This window comes from Diuraphis noxia, unplaced genomic scaffold, assembly GCF_037042655.1.
Source record: "Diuraphis noxia isolate RWA-SAM2 unplaced genomic scaffold, SU_Dnox_SAM2 contig0001, whole genome shotgun sequence".
In the NCBI taxonomy this organism is placed as follows: Eukaryota; Metazoa; Arthropoda; class Insecta; order Hemiptera; family Aphididae; genus Diuraphis; species Diuraphis noxia.
In genome coordinates this window covers 5,953,824-5,970,075 of record NW_028301711.1, presented here as the reverse complement: position 1 = coordinate 5,970,075, position 16,252 = coordinate 5,953,824, and the positions used below count along the sequence as shown (strand labels likewise).

The window sequence follows — 16,252 nt, the reverse complement described above, 5'->3', positions numbered from 1 at the left end:
ACGATCTATATTGGATCGACATGCGGAAAGCACTTCTCATTGCTGGCGGCATGCAGAGCAAACGTAGACCCGCACTCGTTGACCACTCATGAGGTACAGCAGCTGATCGAAAAGTATCCTGTCACGGTGAGTCATCTCTTCATGATCAGAATCAACGCGCTAATGAAATATATACGCAACAACGATCAAATTTTTGGTGGCAAGGTCAAGGATTTCTGGTGGCGTATAGAGTTCCAAAATCGTGGAAGCCCTCATGCTCACATGATCATTTGGATCGAGAATCATCCACCTTTTGACACTCCAGAAGACATCGCAACTCTTGACCGTGTCTCAACGTGCGAGATGCCAGCACAGGACGATGAGATCTACGAACTCGTGAAAAAATGCCAGACTCATCGCCATAGTGCCACCTGTCAATAGAACCATACCACAACGAGAAGTCGATTCAACTTTCCAAGACAGACGTGCACCGAAAGCCACATTGTTTCTCACTCGTCGGATGAATTTATACGAAACGGCGGGAGAATATGTCTTTTGAAACGTCGCAAGGAAGATCAATGGGTAAACAATTACAGCCAAGAGCTTTTGAAAACGTGGAGAGGCAACATGGACATACAACCCTGTAGCTCAAATGAATCGATCGCCTACTACGTGGCAAAATACATTTCGAAAGCAGAGCCGACCGAACTGAATGTTAGCGTTGCTCAAGCCATCAGAGAAATTCGACGAGAAGAATCTGACATCTCTCGAAAATTATTCAAAATATGCATGCGCATAATGAACGAACTGCAGGTTTCAGCGTGTGAATGCGCCTTCAGACTGTGTCACTTGAGCTTGACGGAAAGTTCTAGGCAGTGCATTTTCCTAAATACTCGCAAGCCTGAACAACGGTACAGAATGCTGAAATTCTATACAGCTGGTCGATCAACGGGCGACTTTTTTGCAAACATATTTCAAAGATATGAGAACCGGCCACGTGAGCATGCTGACTACAACTTTCCCGCAATGTGTCTGATGGAATTTGCCATGAGATTTCAACCGCACTACAGAAAGCCTCGAGGTGAAGAAGAGGGTGAAGGTAACGTTGACCAGGACGTCAACGATGAAGTTCCAGTTAGGCAAAGAAAGACAATAATAAAACTTATCGACAAATCCGAAATTACCGCAAGAAATGTAACAGCAGCCGTCCGAGTGCCATACTTCGTAGCTGCAATGGATCCAGAAAGTTTTTACTACAGCCTCATACTTCAATACATGCCGTACAGGTCGGAAGATGAACTCCTCCGAGGATTTGATTCGGCCAAAGAAGCTTTCAAGGCTCGAGAGAATGATATGAAACAAAACTGTACAATGATGGATGAGTTTCGTCAGCGAGATCGACAACTGGAAAATGCATTTAATCAAATACACGCATACTAGATTCTCGACGCAAACCCAGCTGATTTGCCCCAAGAACAAGAGGAATTCGTCGAGCCACTAGACAATCGGATGGACGATGAACAATTCAATCAAGCTCTCCGTGCCATGAATATTGGACAACAAGAAACCTTGAAACTCATCACAAGGAGTATTTCCGAACAGATGGGAGGAAGTAACAATCGGTTGCACCTGCTTATAACCGGTCAGGCAGGAACGGGTAAAACTTTCCTATTTAAACTGCTCAAGGACCAGGTTAACAGATGTTACAGTAAATCAGTCGTCAAGGTCGGTGCTTTATCAGGAGTCGCAGCGAGACTAGTAAGAGGATCGACTCTGCATAGTATGCTTAAATTACCTGTGCAGAAGGACGGTAGAATCGTACAAATGCCACTATTGTCTGGTCAATATCTTCAACACATGCGGCTAGAATGGAAAGATGTCGAGTTTATCTTCATTAACGAAATTTCTATGGTGCCATACGAAATGCTGTGCACGATCGAGTCTCGACTGCGACAATTGAAGAGTCCCGAGGAAATGTTCGGAGGAATTAATGTATTGCTGTTTGGCGATCTGATGCAGATACCGCCAGTGAAGGGACAACCAGTTTACCGTCAGCCCAGAAACATGATACCGGTAACACATTTGTAGGAATTATTCACTTTGATTGAGCTGACGCAAAAAATATGAGGCAGCAAGGTGATACAACTTTCATTGACGTCCTCAATGCGCTGCGAATTGGAGAGCTAACGACAAGTCACATGTCCGTGTTGATGAGTCGGGTTAGTACAGAGACGGACGGGGAATTCTCTGTAGAGAAGGCTATGCGCATTTACCCGACCAATAAGCAAGTGGAGACCCGCAATAATAAAGTACTACAATACTTTCGAGAAAAAAATGTCAAAATGTTTACCATTCGAGCTCAAGATTCTTTGGTCGATGCCACAAGGCCCCTAAATAATTCAATCGACACCGTCATATCGGATGACATCAACAAGACAGGAGGATTGCCGAGAGAGCTGGTAATATTCGTGGGAGCAAAAGTAATGCTGCGATCTAATATCGATGTACAAAAAGTCTTGGTCAATGGAGCAATAGGTATTGTAACGGAACTGAAATGGGCTGGTGGCTACCGCAGAGGTCAGATTTACAAGCAGGACATACCGGACGTAATGGTGGATTTTGGCGAGGATGGGATCCACCTGATCAAGCCAAAATCAATACAATTTCCAGCAAAATTCAGTAACGGAACTGCCGAGCGCCGTATGCTGCCTTTAATATTATCATGGGCTTCAACAGCCCATAAAATGCAGGGCACCACAGTCGATTATGCTGTCGTTTACTTGGGACAGAAACTATTCGTACAAGGTCAAGCGTACGTCATCATTAGTAGAGTTCGTAGCCTCGATGGACTACGTATCGAAGAATTGGACGCTTCAAAAATAACGGGAAAGACATTCTGTAACGTTACCTAACCTGGATGAAATCGACCGAATGAGACAACATCGTCCCAATATCTCGGAAGCAATTGTAAATGACGGACAATAAATTATAAGTACTGTCAAATAACAAAATGTATAATACACATAATGGTCTCATAATGAAATTGTTAATATAAAAAAATTTCAATTGGTTGTGGTAAACAAAATAAATGTCTTGTCACTTAACGACCACATAAACTTATTTATTTATAAATAAATCATAATCACCAGTAGTTTGATTCTTTTTGTTTCACAAACATATTTCTTAAACGTTTAATAAAAATATTTACTTTCAACTAAAAAGTAGAAATTAAAAAAAAATAAAAAATTTTAAAAACACACTTTTCCATAAAAACATTTAAAAAAATATTTTAAAAATTGCACTTAAAAGACAAAAATAATTCTCTGTACTTAAAAATAATGAAAAATTTATTGATGTAGTGATGATATATAGTGTGTGGTGCATCATACAAAACATTAAAAGCCAAGGAAAGTCTCACATACACTTCTTTGTTCAATCATGTTTATAAGATAGTGACTGGGAATATATGTGAAGTGTAAGAGCACCACACACTTTTAAATTTTTCATTATTTTTAAGTACAGAGAATTATTTTTGTCTTTTTAGTGCAATTTTTAAAATATTTTTATGGAAAAGTGTGTTTTTAAAATTTTTAATTATTAATTTTTTTAATTTTAAACATAATTGTTTTGCCAAACGTGTTTGTATATTATTAGTAGTAAGTGGGGCACTTGAGGACACTTATTTTTTTATCAACATTAAAAATCATAAAAAAACATAAACATTAAAAAAAACCGACCTTATATTTTTATGTAAGGTTATCCACACATATTAATGTAATATTTTCTACTGTAAATTTATTGATTAAAATTATACTTGGAAAACCAAAATTGTATCCTACTAGTTTGATTTACTCTGAGTTAAAAGTTGGAACTATTATTCAAGTTTATGAACGAGCGTATTTATTATATATGTATAAAGTAAACATAAGTCAATTTCAACCTTTACATTGTTACAACACTAGAATAAAAAATAACTATAATTTAATTGTACCACGTAATAATACTATCTTTGGAACACAGAGTCCAATAATCAAAGGAATTAATTTACTGGGTAAATATAATATTAATTTAGCTATTTTTGATAATTTTAAGAAGTATAAGAAACATATTAACTGTATTTTAACCTAGACGTAATTCCACTACTTTGTCAATGATAATTCTCTAAATATTATAAATGTATACATTTTAATCTTTTTATATACATATAATTTACTCATTACACGAATCCAGCTCATTCGTCTTCAAGCATATCTATGCTTATAGGATGAGCTTGCAAACATGTTATTATTATCTTGTCTTAAACTATTACTTTTGTTGTTTGTTTGCTAAATAAATATATTATTATTATTATTATTATATTATTATGTTAAAAATTACAAAAAATCTAGACATCTGTTAAAATTACAAAAAATATAAACTATTTTTAAATGAATCTAAATTTATATTTTACCTATTAAACAATACAAAAAACATTATACATACAGTTATAATAATGATAACAGTAATTCTTCTTCATAAAATATCATAAATTTTATAATAAGCAACATTTGTTATAAAAACTTTTTCAATTGTAAATATTTCCTTAGACCAATTTGTTTTTAATTTATTTCTATATACAATATCAATTATTGATGATAATCTAACTTTATCATTTATCTCAAATTTAGATATAGAATTACTAATATCATAGCTATAAACACTATTAAGTAAATCATACTCATTATTCTTATTAACTTCAACAGGTTTCATTTGTATTGTTCTATGGTATGTATTGTTCTATGTCTTAATAATCTTCGGCAATTCAGAGATCCATACATTATTTAAATAAAGTACTTTCTTTAATTTATCACCTAATGTACGGTTAAAACGTTCGATCATAGAACTCTTTTTATCAGTACCAGTACTATACATTGTTATGTTATATTTGTTTAATAATTGTTTTAAATCTATATTATAAAATTCTTTTCCTTTATCAACATGTAATTTTTTTGGTACAATGTATTTAAATATTTGTGAAAATGCTTCAGATACTTCCAATCCAGACTTTGTCTTCAAAGGTAGGTATTGAATAAACATATTTAGAAAATGTATCGATAACATTAAGAATATATTTAAAGCCATTATTAGCCTTATACAATGTCTTATGATTATCATTAACTTTAATTTCATTATATTTATTTCTTAAATTATAATTTGGATCAATGTTTTTTGATTTTGGTCTATAAAAGCAGTATAAATCAGCTTGCCAAGTATCATTTATACCTCTTTGTATAAAATGTCGTGTATCAAAATGTTTTCTAGCTGGTTAAAATAACTCATAAACTTCTATAAGTTCGGGTGGTTTTGATATATTGTTCTTTTTTGTATTATATTTTCTACATACTGATAATCTCCTATATTTTTTATTTTTTTTCAATAAATTCTGGAATTCCATTATTTTTTGTTTTTATTTTACATTTTTTACAATAATCCATTTAATTAAGATATTATTATCTATATATTTTCTCTAATTGTATTATTTGGAAGATCATAAAAAAATTCTGAACCAGATACTAAACAAATATAACAAATGGTATTAACAGGCACATCTTCATTAAAGTCTGCATGTAAGACAATACTTGTTTTAGATCCAGAAATCTGTGATGGCTGCCTACTCATATTAATTACAAAAAATGGCCTGGTATCTTTAAATTGTTGTGGAGTTATATACATTAAAGACAAATCTCGATGTAATCTATTATAAACATGCTTATAATCCATCAACATATCATAAGCAATATTAAGTTTTTCTTTTTTAAAATCTAAATTTAATAGTTCTTCCGGATATCTAATACTATCAATATCAAGCAAAATATTTTTTAAATTACAATAAATTATCAAACTGTATTGGATCTCTTAATTGATTATCTAGCTTATCTGTTTGGAAAGCTGTGATAGCAAATAAAGGATTATTAATATTTCTATACATATTTGTTATGTCTTTGATTAGTGTTTTGCCACTAATATTTCTTTCTTCAATACATTGCCATGATTTGAATATAAACATATATTCGTTTCTTTTAGACAGTAAAGTTAATTCATTTATCAACTTAGTTTTATTCAAATCATCATAAGTCACAATTGGTATTCTAATAAGTAATTCATCAATAACAATTTTTCCAACACCAGCTAGATCACCTTTTTCATTAAAGCATCATTGTCACTTGTCAGAACGTCTTAAAAAACTTATTTCAAAACCTCCTTTATATACTGGATATTGTATATCTTTAAAAAATCCTAAACATAAATTAGACAATTTGCCAACAGCACTAAAATAACCACCTTTATTAAATTTTGATTGAAATCCATTATTTATTGTGGGTCCACTAAGATCTGCAGAATAACTAACTGTACCTTTAATTAAACTACATCTTCCAACATTATCAATTCTATATATTTCTTTACCATGTTTTTCAACACAAATCCATTCAAACAAAAATGGAACAAAATTATCAACTAACAATATTTTTTAATCTGCTGGGTAGTTATTACCATCAGATTGTTAGACAGAGCCAGAAATTTGATACTTTGCTTTTTTAATATTTAAAAAACTAGTTTCTTCCTTTATATTATAAGTAGTGATTTGATTAGGAGAATTAAGATTTGATGAAGATATAGGTCAATACACCTTATCTTGTTCACGGATAATAGCATGGTCATAATTAGCAAATATATTTTCCATTTATAAGGAAAAAATTTATTAAAGTTTATAATTCTGAATGAAATCTAAACATAAATGACCACATATAGGTGGATCATTATAATTTTGCAATTGTTCAGTGTTGTAATATAAATTATCTTTTCCTAAATAATTTACAATTTCTTTAATTGGAATTGAATCTCCATAAGAGTCAAAATATACCTTTTTCTTATCATTTTTTAACCACGCCACCCAATGTGAACCAGGTTGGTTAGAATTATTTAAATTTAATATTCCACATTCATTTTTCCAAGGCACTGCAGGTAACTCATCTTTCATAAAACAACCTCTAAAATTTTTAAAATTTTTTCCTGCTTCAATAATATCATAATTAGTTAATGCTTTTATTTTTTATTTTTATTTTTAGTCCTGAACCAATTTGTAAAGTCTTAATAATTTTAACATTCTCTTCCATTGCTTTATTATGTTTTTATGCTTCATCTCGTTTTAATTTCTTATCTTTTGCATCGATAACGGTATTTGCAATAGCACTAGCACCTCCGGCTAATGCACTAAGAGCTCCTATACCTGCTATAATAAGAAGTAAAAATCCACCTACTTTATCCTTATTTCCAAAATTGAGATTTTGTAATTTTTAATCTCACACCTTTTTTTTATTATTTTTAGCATTAATTAGTTTATTTTTTTGTTTATCAGTTAAATTAAATATACTTTTACCATTTCCAATCTGTGTATGTTTTAATTGAATAACTACATCAATCTTATTTTCATAAGTTTTTACAAGCTTTTTTACTTGAGAATCATTCAAATCTAAATTCATTTAATAAGAATTAAAATTATAAAATTAAATAAATCCCATGCCAAAATATATCTTTGCTTTCATTGCATCTGTGATGACAAAAGCAGCTGTTTTTTCACCTATAGATGCATTTGAATCTAAAAATCTATCCCATGCTTTATTTTCCAAGATTTCATCTCCAATATGTCTTGTATTAATATCTTTATGTTTTTATAAAAATAATCATTTTCCATTGCTGCCATATCTAGTTTATTTACTGGTTTTTTATTTTTTTCTAAATCAGTAAAAGGACCAAGATAATTATAACCAGGCCAATGTATTTCCGGCATAAATTTACTGTTTAAAAGATTATTTATAAGACCTGGTCCTTCTACAATTTTTTTAGGCAAACTTGTTACATAAGATATTAAATACTCAATTCCTTGTATTTAATTCAGAAGTAAAAAAATGCACAATACTAATTTTTTTATTATGAAAATTATTATGCCCTGCTTTTTCTTCACTAGCAATACAATATAATCTCTTTAATAATTCATTTAAATTATGTATATATTTATACTCAATACGATCTTCTGAATACTTTTTTAAACCATCTCCTTCTTTTTCTTCATCTTCTTTTGGTAATCTCTTTTTTTCCTTTTTGGCTACATTTTCAGGTAAACTATGCCAAATAGGTTTAATCATTTTCAAATATTTTTGTCCTTTACTTGATTTAACAAGCCCAGTTTTTTTATCATTATTTTGATACATTGAATCAGTCTGAATTAATATATCTTTATAATTGTCAAAATCTGTCTCTGTATAATAATTAGGGGTTGCATACATAGAATAACATAATAAATTAAATAATCCTGTTGTTCCTTCATATGTTTTTCCATTTATAATTAAATTATCATCATTAAATTCTACTACATCCTTTCCAATCATATATTGTTTATTATGAGTATTATAATATAATCTAAAAATTGAATCATTAATTCGAGGTAAATATTTGGTTGTATTTGTATTTGGATTTATTATATTCTTTGAGGGCATATTTTTTTTAATTGGTGACCTTATTTCTAGAGGTGATTTAATTGGAGTATTTGAGCCATCTGTGAGCCTTAATATTTCTGTTCGTTTATATGGAACCATAATTTTTTTCATATCTTCATCAGTTTTAATATTTATTTATTTAACTTCATTAACTGCATTTACAATATATTTTAATTCATTTGTTACTGGTCCAAAAGATTTTTCCTTTTCTTCTTCAGCATATAATATGTTTCTTAAAGCCGCATTTTTATAATCCTTCTTTAGCTTATTTTTAAGTTCAATTATATTCTGTCTATTTCCCTAATTGAAACTTTTTTCATTTTTTTCATTACAGAACCTCCTATTTTTCTATCTTTTTCTACCCTTTTCATTCCTTGTAAAAAAATATTTCTCATATCCTTTATATCCATTTAATATGAAAAAATTTTAATAACCGTTTGCGTTTTGCGTTAATGTTTGTGTTAATATCTACGTTTGGGTTTGCGTTTGAGTTAATATCTACGTTGGGTTAATTTTTGCGTTGCTGAATTTGTTATAAATGTGTATACCTGTTAAATCAATAAATATAAACCCAAAATTATTTTTCCAGCAAGTTGAACATAAAGATTTAAATTTATCAAAAGCTATATCATTACTCAAAAAATCTTTCCATATTCTCCCAATATAAAAACCTGACTGCTTAAATATAATTAAAAAATTACAAATTGTTCTTATTACTTTTAAATCTAATAAACTATAATTCTGACTTATATAAATACATGAAATATTTTTAGATCTAGATCTTACAAAATAATCTTTTATTCTATCTTGTTTATCTAAAATATAATCATCAAAAACAACTAAACTATCTGATTCACAATCATCAACAGATACTATCTCTTCATTAGATATATATGTCTCAACATCATCCACACCATCAAATACGTCTTTCATTTTTTCATAGATTGGTTGCTTAATAATCTTTGTAAAAATATAAAGATTTTCAAAAGGAATCCAATACTTAATAATAATATTGCTTAATAAATTCGTTTTCCCCAACCCGGACGATCCTATAATTAAACATCTTATAGGTATTGGAAATATTGATTCTGATATAATATTATCATCTAAATGAAACAATGTAATTTCATATTTTTTATCCATTTAATATAGAAAAATAATATAAGCTTAAAAATTAAATTTCCTATTAAATTTTTCTCTTACTAAATATAATATTAAAAATATCTGAATTAAAAATGTCTGACGCAATACCTTTAAAAGTACGTTTAAATAAACAGGGTTACAAGTATAAATATATTAAATTATTAGAATTGGAAATGAACAAAAAGTATGAAGTTACTGCTTTTGAAATTATTAACACTAATGGACAGGATAAAGTATCTGTTGTGTTAGATAATAAATATAAACTCTTTTTACCAAATAGATATTTAAGAATTATCTCTAACAATATATATGAAATGAATGATTTTCAGTGGAATACGTTTTACATTTATTACATATATGTAAAAATATTTGATGATGGAAATACATATCATCATTTAGAGTTTGAAGCTGATATTCCAGATAATATTGCAGATAATTTACTAAAAGAATTAAATACAGAATATTTCACATACAAATATATACAATTATCTGATCTAAATATTAATGAAAAAAATAGAATAACATCCTTTAAAAAAATAACTACAAAATATGGAAAAAGAGTTTCTGTTTTATTAAATAATAAACATATACTTATATTATCTTACAGATTTGTTAACACTATCTCTGAACAAGATATAGATAGATGTAATGGTGAAATGTATATCATATATAAAGGAAAAAAAGTTCTTGACAATGGGAAATCAATCTATTTGATAGAATTTGAATAACTTATTAACATTTTTTCGCTAATAAATGAAATTAATTAAAATCATAAATGGTTCTATTCATTTAGAACATTATATACATAATGAAAAACAAAAAATGTCTATTGGACTTTATGCTTTCTCATTTCCCAGTTCTGATAATTTAATTAAAATTGAAAAAGATTGCCAAATTACAATTAACAATAACATAATTAATATGGTCAATATACTAAAGAGCAACTAAATAAATTAATCAGTCCCTTAGTTATTTAATTTAATTAGTTTTTAATTATAGTTATTATAAATAATCATATTTAAATCGAAACGTACTTAGAAAAAAATATGTTAGTTTATAGAAAAAGTTACAATTATTATACAAAAATCAGTTTTTGTTTACTAGCTTTAAAATTGTTTCTGAGTACAATTGGACCAATTGGATATTTTTTATTACCTTTATTAACAATGTTTTCATTATTAAGTGGAATTGTAGACATTTTTGAAAAATCTTATAAGCTTAATGAAAGAATTATAGAATACAGAATTTGTTATAAATTTTATAATCAATTGACATTGATGTATAAGTCTAATAAAATAATCGAGGATAGTATATGTTTAAAAGAAGCAGATTTTAAAGAAACTATTAACTTTTTCCCTAGAGAAAAATACTTAAAGCAGACACAACTTAACGGCTACAAGTATACAGTATAATTAAACATTATATTAATTTAATTTCTTATAAATGGGTAATATACATTGTGTTAAATGTAAACAAAAAACAGATACTATTAATCCACATATAATTATTACTAAAAATAATTTAAAAAGATTGTCTGCGAAATGTAAAAAATGTAATTCTTTAAAAAGTTGTTTTATTAAAACATAATATTAACTAATTTCTTGTAATATTATAATTTAATATAATATAATATAATATGTGTTCTTAAATATACCTTTTTCCTTCTTATTATCAACAAATGCCTGTAGTCTTGTGGCGGTCCTGGACGGATACCGCGTGAGTCAGTGGTGTCACTAGTTAGGAAGTGGTGGAGAAAAAAAAACACAAACAGTTCACGGTATCATGATTTTTTTATTGTGGTGGTTGAAAATACAACCGCCAGAAAATGATCAACACGAAAATCAAAATAGCGGGGGGGGGGGGGCGGTGTCGTTCAGTGTCGGTCAGAGAACTCACTCTACTCTCGACCGGTTCGGAGTCTCGGCGGATCGACTGTTCCAGGCGCGTTTATCGCGTGTCGGTGTCGTCCGTCGTCGATTGGCGGTTGAAAAGAGAAGTAATTGCGCGGGTTTCTGCGCAAAGGCCGTTTGAATTCAAACGGCTATTACGCAGGCCCGCGTCATACTCCCCCCCCCCAAGCCGCAAGCGACGGCGGTGTTCCGGTCGGTACCGGTGGAGTTGTGTCTTGTTCGGTCGCGCCGTGGTTGCCGGTCGCGTCGTGGTTGCTGGTCGCGTTTTGTGTATAAGCGGCCCACAGTACCGGATCCCGTTGAAGCTGCGCCGTCTTCATCCACTGTACTCTTGCGGCCGTGGTGATGTAGGTTGCCACCTCCGCGCTGCCGTCCTTAGGAGCTGGTAGCTGGTGGTATGTCTTCGAACGCGGTGGTTCCACTGGGTTGTCGCAGTGTAACCGTCCGCCATTCGGACGTTGTTTGGTGGTCTTTGGGGGCGGGGGGAGGGTGATTTGCCGTATTTACGGACTACTGTCGGATTTATGTACGTTTCTGCGGTTGTGAATATAATAGGGCTGTTACGAAGCCTGACCTAAATTTGAGTTCGACCCCGGGGTCGACATTTTGTCGGGGCATGTTCGTTTTTCGTTACTCGACGTTGGTTGTCTACTGTAGCGGGGCAACTGGTTCTGAACCGCGTTACCGGTGCTCTGGTGAGCGGTTTGCACCGCCATTATCAGAGCGTCCGTTTCGGTTGCCTCTGTGCTACTTGTATGTTCCAACGGTGCACGCATGAATTTCATAGTAGTGGTCTGTGTGTGTGTGTGTGTGTGTGTGTGTGTGTGTGTGTGATGGTGACGACCTACTACTTAGGCTCTTGTCTCACTAGGGCAACGCGACGCGACGCGATTATAAATAAATATCGTGTTATAATCGTTTGTTTAATAAAACACGGGTTAATATATCGGAGACCTCCCACCGACACGATGCGACGTGACTGCGACGCGACACGAAAGCAACTAATCACTCGCGACTAGTGCTGTCAGTCGCTTGATAAAAGTTGCCTTGTCAACCACATGACTTTTTGTAATATCATAATTAAATTATATTATATTATATTATTATTTGGCAAATATCACTGACAATATGACAAAAACAAAAGAAGAAAACTTAACTATAAAACTAGTTGAAGCTGTAGAGCAATATCCATGCTTATATAACTTCAAAATACCTGAATACGCTAGAAGGGACATTACAGAAAAGGCCTGGTCAAAGGTAGTAGAAGAAGTCAAAGAGACAGGTAATAATATTTGTATTTTATTTTTATTATAAGATATAAGATATATAGTATGACATTAGATTATAAATTGTATTATATTATTTATTTTATTACATTATTTTAAAAGTTTATATTAGTAAATCATTATAGATATGAGAAATTTTAGAAATCACACTTTACTCACTTCAAACGAAATAATAATATAACGTAGATAGGTAATAATGTATACTTATTAATATTTAGGTAATCCGTTCATGTATTATTGTTTATTTTCTGTTTGAAATTCTATTAATAAAATATCCATGTGTAACACTGTAATTTTATATATAAAAATAATACAAAAATCTATAAATAATTATAACTACTTATATATAGATATAATAATACTTATACTTATACTTATTATATAGACTTTATTTAATTATTATTAAATATTATTTCTAAACATTAGGTTATGAATATTAGATATTATCATTTTATCAATTTATTTATATAGTTATGTTAAAAACTATACACAGTTATTCCACTGCCATGGCAGTGATGCATGAGGTTTAACAAAATATGAAGACAAATATTCTCTGAGATCACTCGCTGTTTGTGTCTTCGGCAACTCATTTTGATCTTGGTTGTCCCTGATAAACTCGTTGGGTACTTGGAATTCTTCTGGATTATTTACATCAAAATCAATGGAAGGTATATACTGCCGACCTTCCCTTTTACGTATGAAATTGTGGAGGATACATACTGATCGTATTATATTGTTTATGGTAATTTCGTTAGTGCATCGTATTGGTGACATCAATACTTGAAATTTTTGTGACATCATGCCAAACGAACACTCAATAGTTTTTCTACCTCTACTGAGTCTGTAGTTAAATATTCGTTTTTTATTTGTTAATGTTCTCCGTGGGTTTGGTCTCATTAAATTTTTTTTCAAAGGGAACGCTTCGTCGGCTACGAAATAAAATGGAAAATTAATTTCGTTAGGGTCATTAGGCAATGGTCTTGGATTTGGCAAATTTAAACCATCTCTTTCAAGCCAACGACCCATTCTTGATGCTCGAAAAATACCACCATCACTATTTCTACCTGCGAAACCAGTTTCTATCATGATGAAGTTTCCATCAGCATCACTGCAGGCCATTAAAACAATTGAATGGTATGTCTTATAATTGAAATTAGTCAACCCTGTATTTGGAACTTTTTGTATTCTTATGTGTTTTCCATCTATAGATCCTACACAATTTGGTAAATTCCATAATCTGTAATACTGATTAGCTATACTCATCCATTTTTCTTCAGTTGGTATTGGCATGTATTCGTTAACTAAACATTCCCATATTTTTTTTGTAGTTTCCGAAATGATTTGACTTATTGTGTTAGCACCTCGAGCAAAATAAAATGCTAGGCTGGAATAAGTAGACCCTGTTGCTAGATACCTAATGTAAACAAAGTTTTCATTGATTTTTAGTTTATAAATTTCCTCTTTAAGTATAAAAGTAAATAATTGATGTTTTATTATTTTATATTTTAGTTACATTTTGTAAAGAAAAATGGAAAAACCTGAGAACTGTCTTTGTCAGAACTAATAAATCAGCACCTAGTAGATCTGCTAGAAAATCAAAGAGGCCGTACTATTTAAATGAACATTTGCAATTCCTTTTACCATATGTAAAACCTAGCACTGATTTGACTACTTCAGGAAATCTTCCTCCTCCTACCCCAGATCACGACATTTTATTAGAAAATAATGAACAAAGCGACACTGAAGACCAAGATGAAGATCTCGTTCAACAAGAACAATACTTTAGTGACAAAATCACAAGTAAAATCCATGACGTTCGTAGTCCAGAAGAAAAAACAAAAGGTACCAAGAAACGAAAAAATGAACTTAGTCAAGCTGACCAAAGTTTTATTGATTTTGTGAAAATGAAGAAAACCAAAATGTGTGGAGAAGATCCTAGAAGAATGTACCTTCTTAGTTTATTACCTGATATTAACGCCATGACCGATAAACAGATGAGAATATTTAAAAAAAAGTATCAGATGTGATTGATGATGTTTTAAATGAAAATCCGACACCTCAAAATCAAACACCGACTTCAAACACTTCAATTACGTCTCGTCCTCAGACTGCATTTTCTAATTACCTCTTTCCAGCACAGGGCGGAAAATGAAAATGGTACCTTAGATGCACGGCAATTTTTTTTTTTTAATTTTTTTTTCTTCTCAACATTTAATATAATATATGCTTACCAAACAAATAAATATAGCAATAAAACATTTTTTATTTAATTTTTAACCTTGAAATTAACAATTTTAAGGTGGTTTGCTATGCTAACCACCATGCATATAATAACTTATTTTTCCAGTACAATAAAGTTTTATTGAATGCTTTTTCAATTACTGCATATAAAATAAAATCAGTAAATCAACTTTAATTATCAAATTATAATATTCAAACTATATAATTATAAAAATATCGTTTGTCTTTTTTTTGAATAATAACAAATTAAAAATACCTAAAAGAAAATTAAAACCTTTAAAAATATAAATATATTTTTACCTTCTAAAAATAAAATTTGGAAATACATTTATATATTTTGCAATCTTATTTTTTTGTTTTATTAAAATCTTGAAAACAATTTGAATCTTTTCTCATACATAGATTTACTTTGCAAACAGAACATGTTCCAAATTGAACGAATCGGTTTTTTTTTTGTACTACAGTTCGCACATCTTCTTGATGTTGTTCTGATTGGTTGGTGTGCAGAAGATTCATAACGTACATTTTCCAGAACAATTGGTTTTTTTGATGATATTACTGAAGGTCGAGCTTTTGGTGTTGACGGTAAAGATTTATTTTCAATGCTTATTATTTTGTTAGCCAATAAATCATTATAAATACTTCTATGAAAATCTTTGTTGCTTAATTTTGTTATATTTTCAATTTCATTATGTATGATAAATGCGTTAGTTACTGCAGATTCAAAAAAATGAAAAATTAATCGTAAATACCATTTCATACTTTTTCTGTCAAGTTTATAGTCACTGTTCAAACGATCAAAATTATCCACGAAGTTCATATTTTTATTGTAATCTATCAACACTTTTGGACAAGAGACAAGCTTTTGAGTTCCATCTTTAGATTTTCTATTTACATTTCCAGTATCGTTAGGACTGTGTAAAGATGATAAAAGATGAACACACTTATTATCTTTCCACTTATACATCACAATACCAGTGTTGGATATTTTCCAATCATATTGACCTCGTAAAATTAATTTATCATCTTTTAGTTTCGGTAGATTTTTTCTCAAAGCATTTACAGTTCCAACGGCATATATTAAATTGTCTTTTAAAATTTTAAATAAATTATAACTTGTAAAAAAATTATCCATAAAGACAGTATGATTTTTGTCAGG

At 30.4% G+C, this 16,252-nt stretch overlaps 3 protein-coding genes across 3 annotated transcripts; 2 read left to right on the top strand and 1 right to left on the bottom strand.

Moving 5' to 3' along the window:
* Positions 1–1,488: 1,488 nt before the first annotated feature.
* Positions 1,489–2,067, top strand: LOC149059333 (uncharacterized). Its single transcript, XM_089223613.1, has one exon. The coding sequence runs from the start codon at positions 1,489–1,491 to the stop codon at positions 2,065–2,067; it is 579 nt and encodes a 192-aa protein (XP_089079739.1).
* Positions 2,068–2,102: 35 nt separating this feature from the next.
* Positions 2,103–2,891, top strand: LOC149059332 (ATP-dependent DNA helicase PIF1-like). The gene has a single exon (XM_089223607.1). It carries the CDS (start codon positions 2,103–2,105, stop codon positions 2,889–2,891), a length of 789 nt encoding a protein of 262 aa, XP_089079733.1.
* A 4,257-nt stretch (positions 2,892–7,148) lies between these two features.
* LOC149059331 (uncharacterized) lies at positions 7,149–14,271 on the bottom strand. Its single transcript, XM_089223600.1, has 5 exons — positions 13,342–14,271; positions 11,767–12,036; positions 8,045–8,237; positions 7,397–7,489; positions 7,149–7,249 (listed from the first exon to the last, which is right to left on the bottom strand). The coding sequence occupies exons 1-5, from the start codon at positions 14,140–14,142 to the stop codon at positions 7,149–7,151; spliced, it is 1,458 nt and encodes a 485-aa protein (XP_089079726.1). The 5' UTR covers positions 14,143–14,271.
* Between the last annotated feature and the right edge of the window lie 1,981 nt (positions 14,272–16,252).

What these genes read in the sequence shown, in the direction of transcription:
- LOC149059332 (XM_089223607.1), top strand. Translation starts at nt 2,103, where the DNA reads ATGAGGCAGCAAGGTGATACAACTTTCATTGACGTCCTCAATGCGCTG.
- LOC149059333 (XM_089223613.1), top strand. Translation starts at nt 1,489, where the DNA reads ATGGACGATGAACAATTCAATCAAGCTCTCCGTGCCATGAATATTGGA.
- LOC149059331 (XM_089223600.1), bottom strand. Translation starts at nt 14,142, where the DNA reads ATGCCAATACCAACTGAAGAAAAATGGATGAGTATAGCTAATCAGTAT. An exon ending in CATGGCAGTGGAATAACTGT is followed by an intron (nt 12,037 to 13,341) that starts GTATAGTTTTTA and finishes CCGCCCCCAAAG; the next exon opens with ACCACCAAACAACGTCCGAA. An exon ending in ACATACACAGATTGGAAATG is followed by an intron (nt 7,250 to 7,396) that starts GTAAAAGTATAT and finishes TTCTTATTATAG; the next exon opens with CAGGTATAGGAGCTCTTAGT.